The sequence below is a fragment of the Octopus sinensis genome, linkage group LG18 (assembly GCF_006345805.1).
Source record: "Octopus sinensis linkage group LG18, ASM634580v1, whole genome shotgun sequence".
In the NCBI taxonomy this organism is placed as follows: Eukaryota; Metazoa; Mollusca; class Cephalopoda; order Octopoda; family Octopodidae; genus Octopus; species Octopus sinensis.
Window position 1 is genome coordinate 26,674,110 of NC_043014.1, and position 24,478 is coordinate 26,698,587.

At 38.9% G+C, this 24,478-nt stretch overlaps 1 protein-coding gene across 4 annotated transcripts in view; it reads left to right on the plus strand.

The window, feature by feature from the left end:
- LOC115221220 (thyrotropin-releasing hormone receptor-like) overlaps positions 1 to 24,478 on the plus strand; it is a 63,442-nt gene that overhangs the window by 34,572 nt on the left and 4,392 nt on the right. Inside the window, exons 2-4 of one of the 4 annotated variants that reach the window (XM_036510807.1) lie at positions 3,319 to 3,474; positions 13,761 to 14,021; positions 22,302 to 23,145. In XM_036510807.1, coding sequence (XP_036366700.1) covers positions 22,309 to 23,145 — 837 coding nt within the window. In that variant the 5' untranslated portion in view covers positions 3,319 to 3,474; positions 13,761 to 14,021; positions 22,302 to 22,308. The remainder of the gene's footprint in view (positions 1 to 3,318; positions 3,475 to 13,760; positions 14,022 to 22,301; positions 23,146 to 24,478) is intronic. The other 3 variants (XM_036510808.1, XM_036510810.1, XM_036510809.1) reach the window with 3 other exon arrangements.

Sequence of the window (24,478 nt, forward strand, 5' to 3'; positions counted from 1 at the left end):
TCGATAAAGTAAAGTACTCTCGTCGATATACAAGATTATTACTTAGCGCTTTAATGTATTAATTAGAGTTTTACTATATTACTTCGTACTTTTGAATGTTAGTACGTTACACTATGATCGGATGCTATTGCATATTATTTGATAAGTATTTTAGCAAATTACTCGGCTCTTCACTATATTATTTGGTACTTCAGTATGTGACGTAATATTTTATTATGTTATTTGACACTTAACTATATAACCTGGTATGATATTTCAATAGAGATGGCGGCATATAAATCTCCATACGAAACAACAAACGTTACCTAACATATGGTACGTGAGTACATTACTCAGTTCTTTAATATGTTACTGGGTATCACAATATTGATTTCAAATTTCAGCACAGAGCCAGCAAGGGTAAGTCGATTACACCCACCCTAGTGTTCAACTGGTACTTACGTTATCGACTCCGAAAGGATGGAAGGCAAAGTCGACTTCGGTGGAATTTGAACTCAGAATGTAAAGATGGACGAAATGTCGCTCAACGTTTTTCCCGGTGTGCTAACGATTCTGCCAGCTTATTTGGCATTACGAGATTAAAGCGTCTTAAGGCAGCGAGCTGGCAGAAACGTTAGCACGCCGGGCGAAATGCTTAGCGCTATTTCTTCTGCGGTTGCGTTCTGAGTTCAAATTCCGCCGAGGTCGACTTTGCCTTTCATCCTTTCGGGGTCGATAAATTAAGTACCAATTACGCACTGAAGTCGATATAATCGACTTAATCCGTTTGTCTGTCCTTGTTTGTCCTCTCTGCGTTTAGCCCCTTGTGGGTAGTAAAGAAATAGGTATTTCGTCTGCCGCTACGCTCTGAGTTCAAATTCCGCCGAGGTCGACTCTGCCTTTCATCCTTTCGGGGTCGATTAAATAAGTACCAGTTACGCACTGGGGTCGATACAATCGACTTAATCTGTTTGTCTGTCCTTGTTTGTCCTCTCTGTGTTTAGCCCCTTGTGGGTAGTAAAGAAATAGGTATTTCGCCTGTCTACTTTCTGATTTCAAATTCCGCCGAGGTCGACTTTGCCTTTCATCCTTTTGGGGGTCGATAAATTAAGTACCAATTACGTACAGGGGTCGATATAATCGACTGGACCCTCCCTATAAATTTCGGGCCTTGTGCCTAGAGTAGAAAAGAATATGAAAGTGTGTTGCAAAATGCTTAGTAGCATTTCGACCGTCTGCACGTTCTGAGTTCAAATTCCATCGTGATCAGCTATGCCTTTCATTCGTTCGGGACCAATAAAATAAGTACCAGTTGAACACTGGGGTCGATGTAATCGACTTAGCCCCTCCCCTGAAGTTGCTGGGCTTGAAACCAATATTAAAGTGTGTTACTTTGTATTTGTTTCATGAACTCAGTAATGAAAAAATGTTAATTTTTAAATACAAATAATGCAGATCTGAGGAATTATGTACATTATTTACATTTGACGGATATTTGTCCTCATCTTGTTCGTTGTTAACACAATGTTTCGGCTGATATACCCTCCAGCCTTCATCAGGTGTCTTGGGGAAATTTCGAACCTGGGTTCTCATTCCTGAGGTATTTTTCGATGTTGTTGTTATTATTATTATTATTATTATTATTCAGGTCACTGCTGGAATCGAACTCGGAATCTTGGGGTTGGTAGTCCGCGCTCTTAACCACTACGCCATATGCCCGTGGGTAATTGTGGAATGAATTTTAGGGCTTATAAATCTAATATTCTTCTATCCTTTCTTAATACCAGTTCCCATATGCTACTCATATCTGCACTCGATCTGCTTAGGAATTTGTTGTGTCCTAACATATGTGCTACTTCTTTTAGTTTTCGTATTTTCCAGTGGTGTTCTCTGTCTATTATTTTAACTTCATCCCACAGGGGGAGGTGGTCTCCATTTTTCCATATATGATCAGCTATATTCGATTTATCAATATCTCCTGGTGTCACAGCTTTGCGATGTTCGTCTATCCTTATTTTGAGGAGGCGACATGTTTCGCTTTTGTATAACCTACCACAGCTGCATGGGATGGAATACACACAGTCTTTGGTCATATTCTCTTCTATCGGTGGTTTTATTCGAAGGAGATATTTGCGAAGTGTTGTATTACTCTTGAATACTGTCCTGATGTTATATGACCGCATATCTTTTGTATCTTTCGGAGAGGCCTTTCACATAGGGTAAACAGACTGTGGACAGTTTATTGGCCTCATCCGCTCTCTTCTTCATAATTGAAGTGGATAGTATCCTTTTGGGGTAGTTGTTGCATAACAGATCGTTATGAACTTGATCATTTCTTCGTGGTGGGTATCACGATCGCTACTTATATTCTTTGCAGTCTAGTTTTAAAAAATTCTGAAATTCTTCCAGAGTGCGGTAAGATCCATCTAAATTGATAAAGTCACGAATCTGGCTAACACCTCTCTCAAACCACGCAGGAAAAAAGATTGCCTCTTTACCGATACTTAAGTGTTTAGATATGTAGTATGTATTCTAGATAAAGTAAGAAATCAACTTTGGTGTCGTTCTTGTAAATTGGTTCTGTTATGAATTCATCAAATCAATTAGGCTGTCTTATTTGTAAACTTGTCAAAGGCAGAAATACAGTCATGCCAAAAATCATTCCGGATAGTGTTAGCTAGTTTGCTCGGGAAAACGTTACCAAATACAGCTAAATTTTTCAGTTTAGTGGAGAAGGTATAGCATACGTGCTTCCATTTGGATTAATATTGAATGTCTAGCAACTTTCTCATCCAGGATAGCTTTAGAGAGCTGACGTAAGCAAAAGTTTCGACCATACCAAGTCCATCTTCTTTAACAGGCTTACAAGCAACAGCTCTCTCAATTTTATCAGGTTTTCCACTCCAGAGAAGGGTATCTTTTGTAAATATTTAAGGAATATTTTATAGACAGTTGCGATAGAAATTTGTCAGATAAAATTAGGTATCATCTCGGTTTTGTTTTCTTTTTTCCACCTATTATAGGGGTCATGGAGTTCTGATTTTCTTTTGTTTGCTTATCTTTTGGTACAGTGTTTTGCAGTATTTTGTTTAGTTACAACTATTCAACTTGTATTTGTATTTACTTTCTACTTATCTTTAAATTTATTCCTAATATCATTGTTTTTAATCGCATTTTTATGACAGGAAGACATACATATACACATATACCACACACACACACACACACACACATACACACACACACGCATACACACTCACATATACATACATGCGCGCGCGTACAAGAATGGATGGATGGATGGATGGATATCATTAAACTCTCGAATATTTATTGCAGATCATGCGGTTCAATGTTGTTAACAGACCATGAGGTTGCCCGATGAGTCCTTACTAAGTGTCGTCACTGTCCAAACCTTCAGAGTTCTGGCCTTCTGGGTCAAAGAAGTCACCGTTAGTCCATCATCGTCGTCGCTGCACTTTGTCTCTCCTCATAGTATGCATATATTGTTTTATTTCTTCTTACTCACCATAATCATCATCATCATCATCATCATCATCGTCATTGTCATCGTGTTTTCCTTATTTTCCATCATCATTTCAGTTTCTTCTTCCGATACCTTTTCTTCACATATTGAATTACATCCTGTGTTCAAATCACACCGAGGATGATTTTGCTTTTCATACTTATAAAAAAATATATAACAAAATACCAGCAGTTACTGGTATCGAAATAATCGATTATATCCTGTCCCAAAATATACGATTGTGTGCTTATGCTAGAAACTATTATTACCTCTGTTATTTTGTTTGTTGCAGCCTCCTGTTTCAGAGTTACGCTTAAAACAATGGAAGAAATTCTAAGACACCATCGAAACTTTTTAAGAAAATGAAACATATTTGAGTTTTTCACTTTAAACAACCTTAACTACGGAACGAAATCAAAGACATAACACAAGCTAACAATTTTTTCTGTTGTCAAAAATTTAGACCTGAACTTGGGATCTTTTTTGACAAATAGAATTCGAAAATGACATCCAATTATTACCATCAAGTCAAGATTTTATGGTACTGGAACCATAGGATTTAATTGTCTTCAACTGCAAGGCATAACTTACAAACATACATAGAAATTGGTTTTTCTTCAAAACCAGAATGTTTTCTTAAAATTCTACTGAAAAGTAGTAAAACTCTTAAAATTTCAACAGATAAATTACATTGTTTATGCCTGATTTCCCATCAATTCGGGTCTGGATGATTTTCTTGACTGCTGAAGATCACAAGCCAAGTTCCAGCAACATCCTACCATCATATGCAAGGCCCAATTGCCTTGATATCTTTGTTCCATTCATTTTATGTTCTGGTGGAAACGTTCTCCTAACTCGTCACTTGTGTCACCAAGATTTTTCAGGGAAGCTTATCAGGGTGACTGTAGAGATAGTGCAGCTTTATGCTCATGTTTTCTCCCAACTTTAAATAATTATCCAGCATGCTGTTGACTATTTCAACATTATTGGCTGTTTTTTGGCTGCCCAGAAAGTCATTCACAACTATTACAAATGAATTCCATAATACTGCTCCAATGCAGTTCATTGAATTTACGAAGTTCCCATCTTACATCAATTTACTGAGTTGCGGCCCATCAAATACTCCAAATTTATCTTTTCGCTGCTCAGATATAGTGAATGTAAGGTCCATTCAGAGTTGGTCTGATGAGTTAGTGTCAAAGTAATCCGGATCATATGTTGTTTCCTCTGACTCGGATAATACTTCCTGGTCATGAAGATTGTGAGGTTTTGTACAAAATTTCACAGGTAAACAATACACTTTTCTGAAAAATGAGGAAAATTGCGAAAATTGTGGGATTTGGGCATCTTGAAATCTAGACGTCGTGATAAAAAAAAAAAAAACATGGATTCCATTTTAGGATTTATCATATCAAAGCACCCTTCAAATCAGTTAAAAACGTCTTGACAACAAAATGCCTCTGACAAGTAAATCTGTGGTACTGAACAGAATATTTATTGTAGCCCATCTTGTATACCACGACAAAATATTTACATGATGGCACTTACAATCAGATAGGATCAGAAGGCATGAGAGTCGCTGTCTGGTATTGAACTAGGACATTTATTATTATTATTATTATTATTATTATTATTATTATTATTATTATTATTATTATTATTATTATTATTATTATTATTATTATTCAGTAGTTTTATTTTTATAGCGTGCTTTCACTTCACTACCGAGCACAGCTCTGTGTGCCTTGGGTATGTGCTGTGATTTGTTGTGATGCTCTGATGGTTATTGTATGGAAAGTGTTCTGCGTAGGATGTGTGCAGTGCCTAGTAGTGCAATTTTCTGTATGTTATATGTGTTTGTAAGTCCTGGTGTTTTTGTTATGTATTTGTCTGAATATTTTTTTATCATGCCTAATGCACCTACTATGATAGGAATTGTTTCTGTTTTCAGATTCCACATTCTAGTTACCTCTATTTCCAGGTCTTTGTATTTTGAGAGTTTCTCCATTTCTTTTAGAGACACGTTGTCATCAGCCGGTATTGATACATGAATTAGAAAGCATTTTTTTCTTCATGATCTCTGACAACTATATCTGGTATGTTGGCCTTAATTTCTCTATCTGTGTGTATCGGCATATCCCAGAGTATGGTTGCTTTCTCGTTTTCTGTGACCTTTTCTGGTGTGTGCCTATACCATCTTTTTTCTGTTGTTATTCCATAATGTTGGCATAGCTTCCAATGTATGTAGGTTCCAACTTATTATTATTATTATTATTATTATTATTATTATTATTATTATTATTATTATTATTATTACTATTATTATTATTAATATTATTATTATTATATTATTATTATTATTATTATTATCATTATTATTATTATTATTATATGTTTGACTTTTTCTTCATCTTTGTACAAGTTGGCTCCAAGTCTCACCCACAGATCTCAAGAGACAACAAGTTAGACGTTCAAGTTGGTGTTATACCTACGGTGCCATGTATTTGGTTTTGCACATAGTATTAATCTAGAGAATGTCTAAGAAAACATAAGAAAATTATAAATTTGTTTTAAACTTTGAGATTACATAAACAGTATTTTATGTAAGATATGGGCAGTTGCTATGAGCACTATCTTTTGAATTTCTGTCATATTGGAGTTTCCTGGTATCTGAGATAGGTAGCAATCAACCTCTTTTGCTATCATTCCTAGGGCACCTATGACAGCAGGTATTGTTTTAGTCTTCAGGTTCCACATTTTGCCAACTTCTATTTCAAGATCTTTTTTGGTAGGTCTTGACAGATACATTTATATCGATTGGGACAATCATATCAAAAAGGAGGCATGATTTTTGTCTGAAGTCTTTCAATATAATGTCTGGCCTATTCGCATCTATCTTTCTGTCAGTGTTCCCACCAGTTACTATCATGGGGCAGATCCAGGTGTTTGCAAATTACCCAGTGGATATGCTGCTCTATCATGCCTGTTGAGATACTCTGTAGGCGCAAGAAGACTGCACATGGAGACATCATAATCAATGGTTTCATTTTGTTGTTGACATCAATGGTTTCATTTTGTTGGGCTACTGCCGTTCTACAATATGTTGGCTTGGTAGATCCTTGTAGGAAGGCATTGGTCTTGGGTTACTATGATAAATACTTCTACTTCTGATTTCAAGCCAGAAGACACTAACTATTGATGGGTAAGGGCTTCGTCAACATCGGCATTATTAGCTCTCATTGGATATTTGCCATCGAGTGGTTTTTCTTGCCATTTATTAGTAAGAATATCAAAGGCAACAGTTTTCATACGCTTAGCATTTTTGTGCTTGTTTCCACTACGTCTAATTCTGGGATTTATTGTATTTGGAATTTACTTAGATATCATTTTGCTTGTTTTGTTACTGAGTATGATGCTTTCTTATTTTCGTGCTTTAAGACAAGTTTTAACATCTTGCTATCAGAGATTTACAGGTAGGTATTTAGGTCAATTGTAGCAATCTTCATTGTTAATTCATTATTATTATTAAGACGGTGATCTGGCAGAATTGTTAGCGGTATTTCGTCTGCCTCTTTGTTCCAGGTTCAAATTCCGCCGGAGTCGACTTTCCCTTTAATCCTTTAAAATAAGTATCACTGAAACACTGGGGTCGATGTAATCGACTATACCCCTCCCCAAAATGACTGTCCTTGTGGCAAAATTTGAAACCATTACTATTATTATTATTATTATTATTATTATTATTATTATTATTAACATTATTATTATTATTATTATTATTATTATTATTATTATTATTATTATTATTATTATTATTATTATTATTATATTTGCTGCAGAGTACATGGGAGGTGTCTTCAAACGCTCATGTAAGTTCAGTTTAAAACATTTGTTTACACCATTTTGGTGCTGTTGTTTCGTTTTACATTTTATTCCAAGTTGTTTATGGAAACACCAGAAATCTGTCGCTGGTTTTTCCGAGTTTGTTTGGCCCCTCGTAGGGCCATATTCAGCCCTCCAAATAAGTTCAGTGGGTTTAATCAAATACAATTCAACAAGATGGCGGAGCGCATCTTGAAAGAGTTAAGGAAAAAATCTTCCCCTCCCGCAACGCTAGTGACTGCTGAAGATTTCCCTCCTCTTCCCTCTGTTACTGGCAACAATGCTGTTGAGGGAATGCTGGAGAGAAAAAAGTGAGGGTGTAAAAGTATTAAGTCCACTCCGTGCTAACAGCAGTGGCAAAATCGACAACAGCAGTGGTAGCAGTAACAGCGGCGGCGGCGGCAGCAGTGATAGTAGCGGTGGCGGAGGTGACGGCGGCGGCAGCAGTTGTAGTAGTGGTAACAACAACAATGCGAAAAACAACAGCAACAGCAGCAGCAGTGATCGCAGAGACAGTAGTAGCAGAGATTGCGGTTTTGTTAATAACACAACGGATTTTAGCAGGGAAAATAATGCTAACATTGACGGCAGAGAAGTGGAAAATAGGAATGACTGGGAGTGGCAACAGTAGAAGTAGCTACAACTCCACTATCACTATCAACAGCAACAGCAACATCAGCTGTTACAACAACAACCACAACAAGAGCAACGTCGACGACGACAAAAACAATAACAGGTTTGCTGAGGTAGCAAACACAAAGAGAGAAATGTTTCCCATCCTACTCGATGACAAAGCTCGTGAACTCTTGAAAGCGAAAGATATCATTGAATTGGAGTGGGGTAAGGTTACAGTGCTCCTGCCTCCCGAAATAATAGAGGCAAAAGAGAATATGACAGTATGTTTCAGATGCGTTTCACGAAAATGTCGAAGAGATGAAATAGCCTCCATCAGTCATGTTGAGAAGGTCCTCAGAGAAATGTTAATACATGTAGCCCATATACAGGGAGGGAGGCAGTTTGCCAACATTGAAGTCATCTTTAAAAGTAAGGACCTCGCGCGAAGTCACGCAGTATCATTCCGGTGGACTGAGGAGTAGTTCCTGTATTCCACCCACCTCTCAAAGAGAACGATCAGAATTAGCGTGCCACCGGGCGTAAATATCTGTCGTCTGCGGTTCAGGACCCAGAGTCACTTCTGGGGGTAAAAACGAGCAGCAAGGAGAACTGGTGTGAGATCAACTTGGAAATATTAATCCATGTGAAACCAGAAAACATCTAGAAGTTCCCGGACCTGATCCAGTTGCTGAATGGGGTGGAACTGCGTGTCGTCGTGGAAGGCAGGAAGCCCAGATACGACATCTGTATGGCCACAAGCCGTCTGAGAGCTTTCTGTCCAAAAATGTTGGGAGGTATACGACCACACTTGCAGCCTACATCGCACCCCCAACAACAGCAACAGCAACAACAGAGACCTTTTAATAAAACGGTAGCCTCATCTCTAACAACAATATCAGAGGCAATAGAATGGGTAAAACCACCCTGAGTATCTGTCAAACCAGCCCCCTCACCCTCTCTCCCTAGCATACACTCACACCAACACTCTCACACTACCACAGACACACTCACACTCCCCGACATAGATCCTATAAACACTAGTCCTTCCTCATCCCGTAGTGGATATGAGCAAAAAACGTAAAAGACAAAGGAAAAAGTAGACGAAATTACATCAACACCTGAAAACAGAAACCCCCAGTACATCGAACATGGACACGGCACAAACAACACCAGTACCACATCTTCACAACTATCACAACCCCAACCAAATCCATCAATGCACTCACAACCACATGTAGCCCAAAAAAGAAAGCTCACAGTCACCAATACGAAAACACCGAATTGTGCTCGTGAGGAGAACCAACAAAAATGTGTTGGCTCTCATAGCCAGAAACAAGGAAATTGAGAGAGAGAGTGCAATTTACAACACCAGCACCCTTAGGGTTTCGGATCGCTTAATACCAATTCGGCTACCCCTCAAAGCATACAAAGAAATTCAGAGGGATTTCCCGCATCATGTGGGAAGGCCAAACGTCCGCACCACGAAGCGGCTTTTAGCCGGTTTCCCCGAACTAGATCTGGAGTTCGCTCTTTCTTTCTTTTCCTCAACACTTTCGAGCCGCCGTGGTGATTGTCAGAGTGGGATGCATAAATGTTCGCGGCCTGCAAAACAAGGTCGCTTGCTCAATGACCTGAGGTCGCTAGGTTTGGATGTGATAGCAGCCAGTGAGACCAGGATTTCCAACACACGCGATCTTGCACCCAGTTTCGACGATTATGAGATCTACACATCTCTTAGTGGGTCAGGAGTGAGAGGCGAGGTGGCAGTGTTGTTTAAGAAAGGCCTGGATCTCGAAGTTCGGACGATCTTCCTGGACCCAGAGAATAAGTTGGTGGTCTTGGGCGTGAGCGACAGTGAAGGTGGTGCCTTTAGACTAGTCACTGTTTACGCCCCCACGGAGGCGGGGCAATCAGATAGCTTCAGACGTTTGGAGGTTTTCCTTGGGATGCCATGCCTTTTAATCTTAGTGAGTGACTGGAACGATAGCTTGGATGCACGCCTGGATAGGGTGGGGCTTGTTGATAGGAGAGTGGGGAGTAAAAGCCTCACAAACCTGGTCAGCTGCTTCTATTTGGCTGATAAGTACCGACTGGACTTCCTGAATGCCCAGAGTGGACATGGGCGAGCCGCATCGGGTCTTTCAGACCGTATCCAGATAGAACATTTTGTATTCCTGTAGACAGAAGTAATATATTGTCCACGTTTCAAAGTCGTCGGCTACACGGACCACAAGTTTGTGATCTGTATGGTCGACATAGGTAGGATCTATAGACAGGGCCCCGGATATGGAAGCTAAAGGCATCCTTACGGGCGCGCCAAACTTTCAGGTTAGTAAGTTAGTCCATCGAAAGTTGGCGTATACGATCGTCAACAGCCATTGTTTGATAGCCCTGAAAAGGGCTATTAGAGTAGAGGCGGTAGGTTTTAGTATGGAAATAGCATTAGAGGAATCTAGGATAGAGAGAGACCTAGTTAGGAAGCTGGAAGTAGCGCTTAGGAAAGACATGCTAGCGGTGAGATTGGCTCTTAGTCAATTCTTCAATGCCAAGCACGAAGGTTGCGTTCACTGAGAGGCGCGTGCACTGAGAGGGGAGTGGACGAAAGTTATTCGATTGGTCCGGGTGGCAGAGGCGCTTCGTGGAGACAAAGCAACAATTCGGTTTTTGGCGAGCTGTGATGGGCGCATGATAACTGAGTCCAAGCAGATGAATGCAAAATTTCAGCAGTACTTCGCCAAACTGTATGAGGGCGCGGTGGTTCTGGGACGGTGGTGGATTTCACCTCATATCTGAGTGGCATGCCGCACCTCTCGGTCAGGGATACGGAGTTCTGCGAAATGCTGATAGCAGCCAAAGATATAAGAGAATCCATAAAGGCCTACGCAAGAGAAGTCTCCGGGGCGGGATGGTCTGCTCTTCGAGCTTTATTTTCATATGCCAGACTTGTTTGGTGGTCTGCTGGCAGACGTCTGCCACTGGCAGCAGAACGGGAGAATTTCCAGTGTTGTGAGACGTGGATTGGTGGTGGTGAGGAAGTAGGAAGAAGCCTAACTAGGGGGACAGAATTGAAAACTTAAGGCCTATAACTCTGTTGAATGCAGATTATAAGATGTTTGCCTAGGTATTAGCCAATAGGTTGGCACTTGTCGTCGACAAGTTGGTTGGTGACGTGCTGATATGCACTATCTGAGAACATCAACCTCCACTTTACGTGCTGCATGATAGAGAGAGTTGGTAAGGAGCCTGGCATGGGTGGGGCCCTGATCAATTTGTATCAGTCGAAAGTTTTTGATAAGGTCTATCACCAATACTTAGAGGCTTCACTCGCAGCAGTGAGTTTCGGTCCTGTTTTCAGAGTCTGGATCGGTGCAATGTACAGCGGCATCTGTTCGGTGGCCAAAGTAAATGGCCGCCTTTCGGAATCGTTTAGCATCGCTCGTTCGGTCCGTCAAGGATGCCCACTGTCGCCTCTTCTGCACGTACTGGCTCTCGAGCCATTGCTGCGGAAACTGAATATTTCGAGGGACATCTCGCGTGATCTAGGATGCAGAAGGTTCGTGTCGGCTTACGCAGACGTCACTGAAATAGTGTCGGACGTTTCGGAAATAGAGGTGGTCGGCACTGCTCTAAGGGAGTACGAACCGGTGACAGGAGCAAAGATCACCTAGGAGAAGTCGATGGGCCTGCAGCTCGACACCTGAAGAGACAGGTCCATGCCAACCGACAGCGTTGTAGAGCGCTGGGCAGGAGGACCGGTTAAATTGCTCGGGGTCCGATTTGGTCCGGATCTCCAAGTGGACAAGAACTGGGGTAGGTAACGAGCAGGGTAGCCAATGTCACCCAGAAATGAGCAGAGAGGAAGCTGTCCCTGAAGGGTGGAGTGGAGGTGGCGACGCGTACATCGCTTCCGTCATCTACTTCTACCTGACTGTCGTCCCTTGATAAAGTTGGTGCGCTTGCACTACCACTTCCTATGGAAGGGACGTGTCAACAGCCGTTGAGTGGAAGACTGGGCATGCATGCCGTGGCTAGTGATGCGCAGAAATGAGCTGAAGCTGAAACGTCTCCAACTTTTCCTTAACGGTAAACAGGTGTGGTCGCCGTTCGTCAAAAGGGACTTACCGCAACTCGTCTCATTGATGGAGCTACACTCCTTGTTCAAGCGCAGACCAAGAAAGGGCGCTAAGCACCTGGAGTATCGGCAAGCGCTCACGGCCTTCTTCCAATCGAGCTACGCGGTTGGTGGAAGTTCCACTATGGAATTCTATAGAGGATTAGTGGGGGAAAAGAGTGACGACGTACGCGGGGAAACACTGGGTGTCAAGCGGGATCAACTAACTAGTCTTTTTCGGAGAACTTTTAGGCCAGGGCCTATGGATAACTTCCAGAAATACCAGACACAGAAGTGTTGTCAGACAGACCTGTCCGAGGTGTGCACAAGGCAATGAAACCGTCCTGCATGCACTCGTCCAGGGTCTGTGCATTATTGACCTGTGGAGCTTTGTCGAACAGCTGTTATCATGCGTAGAACGGATGCGGTTATCAGTCGAGTCAGTTGTAAGGATCACCCCGCCGTCTTCTGTTGGTCGGGAAGGAAAGGCAATATTCCTCTGCTTGGTGGCTGTAGTGAAAGAGATAGTATGGTGGACGAGGTTGAAAGTACTGAAGACAGACACTTTCTTCCTCGGCTGAGCCCTCATCGACTTTTTGAAAAGGAAAATGGGGGTAGAGGGAAAAGTACTGCCTGCCCGCCACCCAGTAAGTTTGTTGAAAGGTAGGGGAATGTTGCGAAAGTGGCTCGTGTGAGTGGGCCTACTCTGTATATTCGTCTGTAATCCGGAGCAGTTGAGTGTAAGAGAGGTGCCCTAGGCAGTCGGGATGGCCAGAGTGTGTGGAGTTTCCTGGTTAGCCCTGGGTGGACTCACTCCTATTGGAGAATTTCGTTACTTAAAGTTTTGTTTTTTGTTTTTTTGTTTTTTTGCTTATATTTCTGTTTTAAACCCCACTTGTCCCTTGTTTTGTATGGTCCTGAATTAATTGTTTTTGTGTTCGGCCCTTGTGGTCAATAAAGAAAGAATTATTATTATTGTTGTTTTTGTTGTTGTTGTTGTTTTCAAGGCGGCGAGCTGGCAGAAATGTTAGCACGCCGGGCAAAATGCTTAGCGGTATTTCGTCTGCCGTTATGTTCTGAGTTCAAATTCCGCCGAGGTCGACTTTGCCTTTCATCCTTTCGGGGTCGATTAAATAAGTACCAGTTACGCACTGGGGTCGATATAATCGACTTAATCCGTTTGTCCGTTCTTGTTTGTCCTCTCTGCGTTTAGCCCCTTGTGGGTAGTAAAGAAATAGGCATTTCGTCTGTCTTTACGTTCTGAGTTCAAATTCAACCGAGGTCGACTTTGCCTTTCATCCTTTCGGGGTCGATAATTTAATAACCAATGAAACACTGGAGTCGATGTAATCGGCTTAGCCCTTCCCCAAAAGTTTCAGGCTTTGTGCCTTTAGTAGAATGGATTACTGTTATTAGTATACATCAGTCGACGCACGTTCACATCGCTCTGTAAGTTTTGCTGTTATTCATATTGTTATGCACTGTTATACATTGTACATTTGTTATCGTTACTGAGTAAAACTGACCGGGACCTTGGGAAGCTGGCTGGTTCTTCTCCATTTGTAACCCTTAGAGGGTATTTTATGCTTGTTTGGGCAAAGACGCCCCTCATCTGTTTTTTTTTTCTTTTTTTGCTAAAAAACAAAGATGGTGACAGCATTTTGAATAACAGCACACGTGAGGCCTATTAAAGCAATTTTTCCCTTGCTTCTACCTTCCCCTTCACCATCGCAGAAATAAAAGAAAATTACCAAAAGTGACAACACAAGCGAGAACATTGCCACCGCCACAGCCACCGCCGATTTCAGCAGAACGTCCACCACCAACAACATTAACGAAAAAGACAAGGAAAACGAGGCATGCAAATCCTGTCGAAGAAGTTTCGATTTTGTGAAAGCGATCAGAGACGTGAGTAAGACATTTTCATTGAGTAAAATGGAGAAATGTGGCAGAAATGTAGTACTAAACGTTCCTAGAACTGTCCAGCAAGATATTGATTCGCGGACAGTTTTATATAAAACAATCGGACCCAAAAGTAGAGAAATGGATCAGGCAATATAGCAGCAAATAGAGAAATGCTTAAAACAAGAGTTCTATATTTAAGAGATGGGGAATTATGTACATTATTTACATTTCACGGATATTTGTGCTCATCTTGCTTGTTGTTAACACAATGTTTCGGCTGATATACCCTCCAGCCTTCATCAGGTGTCTTGGGGAAATTTCGAACCTGGGTTCTCATTCCTGAGGTATTTTTCGATGTTATTATTATTATTATTATTATTATTATTATTATTATTATTATTGTTATTATTATTATTATTATTATTATTATTCAGGTCACTGCCTGGAATCGAACTTGGAATCTTGGGGTTAGTAGCCCACGCTCTTAACCACTACGCCATATGCCCGTTTAGTACTACATTTCTGCCGCATTTCTCCAACATACATTTCGGGCTCTTGAAGTCATTCTCATCTATGAAATACCTTAGGAATAAGAACCCAAGTTCGACATTTCCCCAAGACACCTGATGAAGGCTGGAGAGTATATCAGCCGAAACGTTGTATTAACAACAAACAAGATGAGGATAAATATCCGCCAAATGTAAATAATGTAAATAAGGTGCTTAAAACTAGTTTGGAAAAACAAAATCTATGTAGTGAGAGGGAAGAAATGTGGGACTGTCGGGGTGAGATTCACCTCAGAGGAGGAGATCAAAAATTACACGACAGCTACCTTGTTTGGGGAGTATTCGGAATTAGAATGCTCAGCATCCCACCAGTGATAAACATCTGCTAGTTAATGATTACAATCCCCCTCGACATAGATGAGAAAGATCTCTCTGCTGTTATTTTCCAAGACCCGTCTTTTGATAGCTTCGAGCTCTACTTCTGTGAACCAACGATTTTTTTTTTATTGCTCTAGTTTGATCACACAGTCTCTGTTCCGTGAGTTGAAACAATCCCTTTTCCCTCCGATGATCATACATGCGTTTTCCGTAACCCCTAATTTAAGCACCGTTTTCATCTACCGGGTTGCTCAGGTAGTAACACTCCATGACCACAGCATTAATTTTCTTGCTCCGTCTACGCCGTGTGTGGTGGTCCCTTTCTGGATATCGACAGGCTGGAGCCGGACCAAAAACTCTGAGCCTTCCAGGTGCAACACTGTCACCATCAATGGCTTCAGTTTCATTACCACCGTTATTCACAATATTTTGTTTTTCATTGTCACTCGTAAGAGGTAGCGATTATCAGGTTGCGCAATTACCAGTGTTTTTATTGTGACACCATCACTGGATGTATCATTAATCAGGACATGGGCAGGCTCCACCCGCTTCCTTTCATTATTATTATTATCATCATCTCTGATATCACTGATATTATTGTTTTTATTTTTTTACTATTTGTCGTTGTTATATTAACAGACTCAGAGGTTACACAGGTGGGGGGAAGTGGTAGTAGTGGTAGTAGGGCCTCAGATTCCTGTGCTATCAGAATAATAGAAGTTGTAGTATTAGCAGCTGCAGTATATTATCATTATGAAATTGTCCATGCATTCTTTTCTTTACCCACCTATTTGCAGATTCATTCGTTTCCAATTGCTTGTACAGTGCTTTATCTTTGCACTCTTTCATTCTATACAAGCCTGACCTTCTTAGTTCTCGTAATATTGGTTCTGTTGCATTTTTACATTCCATGCTATGTTGTTTTCTTTTGTTTTCTTCTCTATTATTCTTATTATCATTATTATTATTATTGTTGTTGTTGTTGTTATCATCATTATTGTTATTTAAATGGATAGGGTATTTCTAAGGATGTGGGCAGTACTTGTCGATACATTCTTTTGGATTTCTCTGAGGCATGGTGCTCCTGAGATCATATCTAGATGTTTCTGACATCCTTTTTATCATGCCTACGGCACCTAGAATAACAAGAACAGTTCTCGTTTTAAGATTCCACATCCTTTGTATTTCAATTTCCAGGTCCTTATATTTACTTAGTTTGTCAAATTCCTTTACAGATATATTTTTATCAGTGGAAACACATCTATTAGTCTACAAGTATTTTGTTCCCTGTCTTTAATAATTATGTCTGGTCGATTAGCCTGGATCGTTTTTTCAGTGTTGACTGGAAAATCCCAGAGGATAGTGACATTTTTACCTTCGGATAAGGTTCATACCAGTATGCAGGAGTGTTGATTTTGTAGTGTTTACATATTTTCCAGTGTAAATATTGTCCTACCCTATCGTGGCGATTTTTGTATTCCTTTCGTTTTGTATTCCCGAGACAAAATGGTCTATTTTTTTGTCAAATGTGTCGCAGAATCTGCATTTAGCGTCAGAACCGTTTTGAAGAAAGTTAATCTGCTTTTTTTTTTTTGTGAACAAGCTTTGATCTTGTGCCGTCAACATGAAACCTTCACTCTCTGCTTTCAGTCCTGAACTTCTCAGCCACTGACGGGTTGTTGCTTAATCTACATCAGCATTTCAACTTCCAAGTATATACTGTCCATGCAGAGGCTTCTGGCTCTACCGCTTTTATTTTTATTGTCGCTAACTTAGGTTACATATCTTGTGCTTGTTATGTTATTGCTATATCAAGTGAAAAGAAGTATATTTATATATCATGAATATTCTTATTTCCTATTTCACTCTGCTTTCAGTACAGGCATTCATTTCCATCAAGCTATGTAGTTGAAATGGTAAGAGATGATTCTTATAACATTAACAGCTGATTTTCTCTTAGAACTTACAAAAAATATGTTTCTAGTTTGGGGAAGAATTACTTAAGTAGAAGTAATATTTCAACACCAGGAAGAATACTTGTATGTACAAACACAATATTAAGAACATAAACATTGATCTTAATGTAGACATTTGTGGATATGACTGGGCTTTCACATAGCTATTCCACCTACTGAAATCAGTAACCGAATCTTCACGTTAAACCCTACCAGCTTAACAAAGGAAAACTCCTACATATAGAGTACACAAAAGACGAGATTATCATGGTTGGAATGCCATTAGTTATACATCTGTTCGATCAGCATAACTGCAACAATATAATCAAATGACGAAACCTCTACACAGTTGTTTGACCTGCTAGAAACAACCACCAAATCCATTTTAACTCATACCCTATATATTGGACCCGATGTAGTTCTGAGTCTGAAAAATAAATGAGATGAAGATCTGCTTTATCAGTACATGTCTGGGGTTGACAATAGCGTCTGCATCATCTACAAAGAAAAGAGCTACACCATCATCAACAACAACAGCAGCAGTTGCAACAACAGCAGCAGTTGCAACAACAACAACAGGTGCAACGTTAAAACCAACAACAGTAACAGCGGTGGCAGTAATAAACACAGCAATTAAAATCAGTAAAACTGATTCCAGTAATTAAATGGATGAGAAAGAAAAAAACATTTGCACTTGTAAACGATTGTGTACGGAGACATAAATATGTTAGGAAAATAAAAAGGTCAGCAGCCAGCGAAAAGTAACATTACCAAACGAAAGCATTACAAGTATAAAACAAGACGAAACTTTAAATGCAACTTCCACCAAACAAGGCCATTTGCGAACTTGTTTTTGGAGGAAGACTTCAAAGATATGATTAAAGATCATTTCATGAGTCACACGTGCGAGGAAAGAACTCTTTTCCATAAGGAGTCGTTATTTTTCACACGAAAAAGCAGGCAAGAAAAAATAATGCCTTCGAAGCTTCGCATTCCAGTAATATTAGTGGTGGTATATTCGTTATCGAAATTGTCCTGGTTTTCAGAAAAGATTATAGAATTGTATGGTCTTTAGAAAAGATTTTTGAAAACCAGAATAATGACGGTCACAGAGGAAATAATCTTTTGGTTTAACGTTGTTTTTCAGGATCTCATTTAAACCAAGAGATGCTCATTGTTATCTTGTGAAGAAGTTCCATTTAATTGTAGAGAGAATTCCTTGGCTTGAAATGAACTGAACAATCCATCTTCAAAATCCCAAGCTATCGTATCGAACCTCCCGGTAATAGTAGAATTACATGAAAAAAACTAACTGAAGTGTTTGTTCTTTGTTTTTGATTTTGTTTTGGGAGGGTGTTTTTAGCTGTTGTTTTTTGGTAGGGGCGACATTTCCCTAAAGTTTGCGATGCGACTTAAAGGCAGAACACTGAACTCACCAACGTCATGTGCATTTCTAGATTTAGCAATAACCTGTCTAATGTTGTATAATGCAACAATTTCTGTGACATTTGATTAAGGAAATGTTTCAGAGCAGGCCTTCTTTCAAAATGATCTCGAAGGATTTTTCAATTCGTTTGACTTCCCTTTTACATTCGAAAATGTCATCATCATACACATCAAAACGCAACCAGAGATGAGGTTTGCAGTAAGTAGTCCATAAAATACTGCGGACGGTTTTTTTTTTTTTCAAAGAAGCTCACAATTAAAATCATTTTTTTAAATAACCATAAAGCTTTTCCTGGACACCAGTGCTTGATAGTTATCGTATTTTATCGACCCAAGAATAATGGATGTTATAACTGAAATTTTTTGTTGTTATCGTTTATCCCTGCCTTTAACTCTGATTATATTGTCTTTTTAGACGTTTCCCATCATAATCAGATATAATCTGCTCTCAGTAGATTCATTCTCTATGGATCGCCATGGCAGTCGTCCTTGTACATTTCCTGTGTTTGCAGTCTGTCCTTATACATTTACTGATTTGTAGTCTATTCAACTCTGGGATTATCTATCCATGTAATATTTTGTTTTCTCCTCTCTCTTCCTTCCTTCATTTAGACTTGACAGTTTCTGTGAACAATTTACCCTAAATCAAGAGTTCAGAATATTTGGGTTTTCTCTGATTGTAATGTTCTTCCTTGATACTGATTTTGTTTTTTCGGTTCATTTTCATTTTATAATACATAGTTACTGGAGTTAAACGGTTCTGTGGACCATCTTTTTTGAGAGTCAATAAAGCATTATTGGCTGTATCACTAAGTTGTTGATGTTCATATCTCTTATTGATATTCCTCGCATGTCTTCACTTCTCCGAAGATTTCATCCAATTGTTTAAATAGGCTACAGGATAGTATACAACCTTGCCTACTTCTATTCCTAATCTTAAGTTCTGGTTTTTTCTTCGGTGAGTTCTTATCAACTTTGTTTGCTTCCATACGTATTTATTACAATAATACGCAACAGTAATATGCAACTATAACCTGTGTTTTTATAGACATTAGAATATCTAATCTGTTAAATATTTTCGCATAATCTATAAAACATGTAAATATGATTTATATCTAGATCTTTTTTGCAAGTACTTTTAAGTTATCTATTTCTTCATAAATTTATGGTCTAAACCACTTTGCAGCTGATTTATTTCTTAATTTATTTCTGATGTAATTCTTTCCTGTATGATTTTCAACAATAACTTAGCCACGGGTCTCATTACATTTATAGTGTGGTATTGTGTTTTACGTTTCTTTGGTCATGAAACAAATACAGTTGATATGTGCTCTCTGTTATATATTATATTACACAAGTCTATTATTAATTTAGTTTATAGCTATGTAATGCTTATAATACTTTAGTTAATATTTCATCTAATTTAGTCGTCTTTCCATCTTTTATGACTTTAATGCCTTTTCTGCTTATTTTAATATTTAGTTTCCGTAACTTTGAAATCGAGCACAGGTGGTCTATTCTCATCATCATACAGATCTTTTAGGTATTCAACTCGTCCCGATGCAATGTGATCATGATCAAACAGTAAGCTTCCATCTTTACTTTCAATGTTAGATGTTTATGGTTTCACATGTTTTATCATACGTTTCTCTGAATTTATACAGAATTTTTAGTTTTTCATCTTAACTTTTTTATCAACCAGCTACTTGGTTTCCCTTTTTCTACATTCAGAACACACCACATTATTTAGGCTGTTCTGTCTCTCTTTATCTTTATTCTTGTGCTTTTTACTTCACTTTTTAAAGTTCTTCGTCAGTTTCTTTTTTCTTCTTTTCTTTTCCGACACAGTTTTGTTTTGTGATGTTTGCACGCAAGTTTTAATCGCATTTAGTTTCGCTTTTATTTGTACCTTATCAAATGGTTCTTATATTTCTTCTTCAGTGTGTCAATTTTCCTACTTGTTTCCTATTTCTAAATTATATTTCTGTTTGTATTCTGTCTGCTTGCGCGGGTTTACGTTTAATTATTCTCTTCTTTTAGCCATTTTCATTTTCTTATGTTTGATAAGTAATTTAATTATCACTGGATTATCCTCTGAATTGATATCTGTTTGAGAGTGTTTTCGTAAGTTTTCACATGGTTTTTAAAACGCTAGTTTATTTGTGTATAATATTTCCTGGTGGCAGCTGTGTATATTTCTAGTTTATGTGTATAATATGTTTTGGTGGCAGCTGTGTATAATATTTCTAGTTTATCTGTGTATAATATTTCTTGGTGGCAGCTGCTGGAATAGAGCACTGGTGACTTCTAAATTCTTACTTTGATAATAATGGAATAGTCGGTTACCTTTCTCGTTTCGTTCACTTAATTCGCAAGACATTTTTTCCCTGCCGATTTTTATCATTAAAATCTTCAGTTACAATTTCAATTTTTTATCTTTGATATATTTTACCACATTATGAATGTTGGGGTGAAAATTTTCAATCACTTCATCCTACAGTGGAGGTATATACCTGTTTACTGTTTATATTAAAAGCTTTCCTTCTAGTTGATAGAAGAAAAGACCCTGGCTAAAAACTCTGATTTATTAAAGGGGAATCCTACTTCCGTATGAAAGATTAGAAAAAATTCCCTTAACTGCAAGTGCAGTTTTACTATGGAATGTAGGAGTAAATGTATACTGGCCTAAACGGTTAAAGGATGTAAGGCGTCTGCTGAATGAAGCCTAGTTGTTGGATTCAAATATCTAGCCTTAGAATCGCTGTGCTATTTCGGAAAAGCATAAATTCGAAAGTAGGGACATTATTTTGGGTGCATAAAAACATTATAGGGAGAGAAGTTTGAAAACATTCGTGGTGAGATTCCTTTGATTTGTACGTATGAAGCCGTCAAGAAGAATTAGATAAGAGGACAAAATATAAGAAAGTTTCCCTTTTGATACTAACCCGCCTTAGACCTCTCTTAGTTCTATGACACAGCCCTCTTGTTTTCAAAGCGATTGACAGAATGGATTCCGCTAAAGTTACCCAAGGACTAGGTGGTAATGTTAAACTGGGTGACATATTAAGTCTCTCCATCCAAGAACTCGTAACTCAAAATACTGCAACGAATACCATAAGACATATCGTCTAACAGTCTAGTAATTCTGCCAATCCACTGCCTCTGCTAGCATTCTGTTTTATGGACTCTAAAAGGATAAAAAAGCGGAGTTATCCTCGGCATGATTTGAACGCAGATCTCAGAGAACCAGAAAAAATATTATATAGTTTTCTATTCAACGCTCTAACAACTTTAACACTTTTTGAGATGACAAATGTAAAACGATGTCACGCTGCAAAATACCATCCGAGGAACCCTTTTCGCCTTGAATAATAAAGGTTTTACCACATTCACTATGAAAAGCAGTTGATAGGCAAAAACCTTAGAACACCGGGCAAAATTCTTGTATTTATTTACAACTCTTTAAGTTATGGGTTCAAATACCGCGGATTTACAATTCATTTACTCTACTTTTCATTCGTTCAAAATCCATAAGAGTATTGTAGTTGATTTAATTAACGGCTGTGAATATTGTGCTTTAAGATCAGATCAGGAGTAAAATCCAACTGCAACAGTATTCTTGTGAAAAGCAAGAGGAGCGCTATGTTGTGTTAACTTTAAAGTGGTGGTGGGGGTTGGGTGGTGATGATGCTGATGAGGATGTTGGTGGTAACGACGACGATGCTTGCTCGTTGTACATCTTAATATTGATGCCTATATAATATTTCTGAAAGCCTCTAGATTAAGGTAATGATGGTTTCCTATTCGAAACCTAAAGAAAAAGATAACAACATGTAAGTGAAATTGAGAGCAATTATTCTGTTTAGTTTCCTATTAAAATGTTTACTTCTTGTTATGTATGTTAAACTTATTAAGAATGGCATTATTTGCCTCCCAATACAATATATCTAGAATTTCTCCGTTTACTTATATTTTGATTATTCTTATTTTTTTATCAGATTCTCCATGGACGGAAATTATTCTTTGATACGTAGTTTCACACTTAATAACATTTCTGATATGATAGCTATCTTTGACCAGCTGCAACCAAAAGAAAGAGAACTTTTACGACGACTCAGTAAAAACAAAGACCTATCAGATTTCCTCAGAGAGACAAGGACTTTATATTTCTTCCCGGAATACCGCCTTCACAAGATTTTATTGCTTTATGTATCTCCGTTATTACTCGTTCTCGGAACATTTGGTAATATCTTCTCTGTCTTTGTAATGAGACAAAGATCGATAATAAGAATGACAGCTTACGTGTATCTAATCAACCTAGCTATTGCTGATTCAGTTGTACTCTATATTGGCTTGCTTAGACTTTGGATAAGCGAACTAACTGGAATGGATATACGAAATCAAACGTCCTGGCTTTGCAAGCTTGTTGTTTTCTGTGGTTACGTCTCCAGTGATTTCTCCGTCTGGTTAATTATTGCTGTAACCATTGAACGTTATATTGTTGTCTGTCACCCTCGCAAAGTAAACAACTTTTGCACTGTACAGAGAGCGAAATGGGTTGTCTGTGGCTTGTTGCTCTTGTTCGTTGCAATCAACATTCACTTCTTTTGGACTATCTCACTAAACGAAAGAAATGTCGACAATAAAATCAGCTATTACTGTAGTAGTCGAAAAGATTTTGATTACTTAGTGACGGTGTTGTGGCCGTGGGTCGATGCGTTCCTTTACTGTTTTGTCCCGTTTGGCACCATCTTGTCGCTTAACACATTGATCATCCGTCGGATTGTGACTCTCAGCCGTGGAACAATAAAGATGCAAATTGCACAAAGTAATTTGTTACAAGTAAGTACAATCCAAATAAATTTATCGCTATGCATTATGTTTTATAATCATGTTCGAGTTAACATATTTTTATATTTACAAAATGTAGGGAACATTATGTAGGAAACATTAAAAAAACCTACTAGAGATAATCATGGGTTAAGGAATAAAGAATATTCTTTTCTACTCTAGGTACAAGGCCCGAAATTTTGGGGAAGGGGATCAGTCGATTAAATCAACCCCAGTACGCATCCGAAAGGATGAAAGGCAAAGTGGACCTCGGCGGAATTTGAACTCAGAACGTAAAGACAGACGAAATACCTATTTCTTTACTACCCACAAGGGGCTAAACACAGAGAGAACAAGCAAGGACAGACAAACAGACTAAGTCGATTACATCGACCCCAGTGCATAACTGGTACTTATTTAATCGGCCCCGAAAGGATGAAAGGCAAAGTCGACCTCGGCGGAATTTGAACTCAGAGCGTAGCGGCAGACAAAATACCTATTTCTTTATTACCCACAAGGGGCTAAACACAGAGGGGACAAACAAGGACAGACATAGGTATTAAGTCAATAACATCGACCCCGGTGCGTAACTGGTACTTAATTTATCGACCCCGAAAGGATGAAAGGCAAAGTCGACCTCGGCGGAATTTGAACTCACAACGTAACGCAGACAAAATACCGCTAAGCATTTCGCCCGGCGTGCTAACGTTTCTGCCAACTCGCAGCCTTAGGAATAAACGATATTAATTGAGGACTAATAGTATTCGTTTTTAAGGAAACTCCTGACAGTTTTTAGTATTATCCTGATTTCGTTAGAAGACCATATAGGACACCATATTTTCCAAACAAATGATGAAAGAATATCTAATTAAAATTTACATAAGTTAGCATAGAAAAAGATAGCATGGTTCAAGGAATGAAATCTTGCTAGTGACAGTTAGTAACGAGGGAGTATTGTATTGAGAGCAGAGAAAAAAGGGAAAACAAAGGAAGAAGTACAAAAAGGACATGAAGACATGAAGTTCTTAATATATTACATTCTCACGAGTGTAATATTATATCTACATAACACTCCTTGTTTCTCTTCTCTCTGACCGTTATCTCCTTTCTCCGCTCTCTCACTGTCTCTTCCTCCTCTCTCTCTCTCTCTCCCTCTCTCTCTCTCTCTCCTCTCTCTCTCTCTCTCTCTCTCTCTCTCTCTCTCTCTCTCTCTCTCTCTCTCTTGCCTGCCACTTCGATCAGTATAACTACGCTCCAGTTCATGGAAAGTTTCTTAAAGGCGCTTCATGTCTGTGAAGGAACATGTGTATTCATATTATAGATACTAATCCACAATTTCATGCAC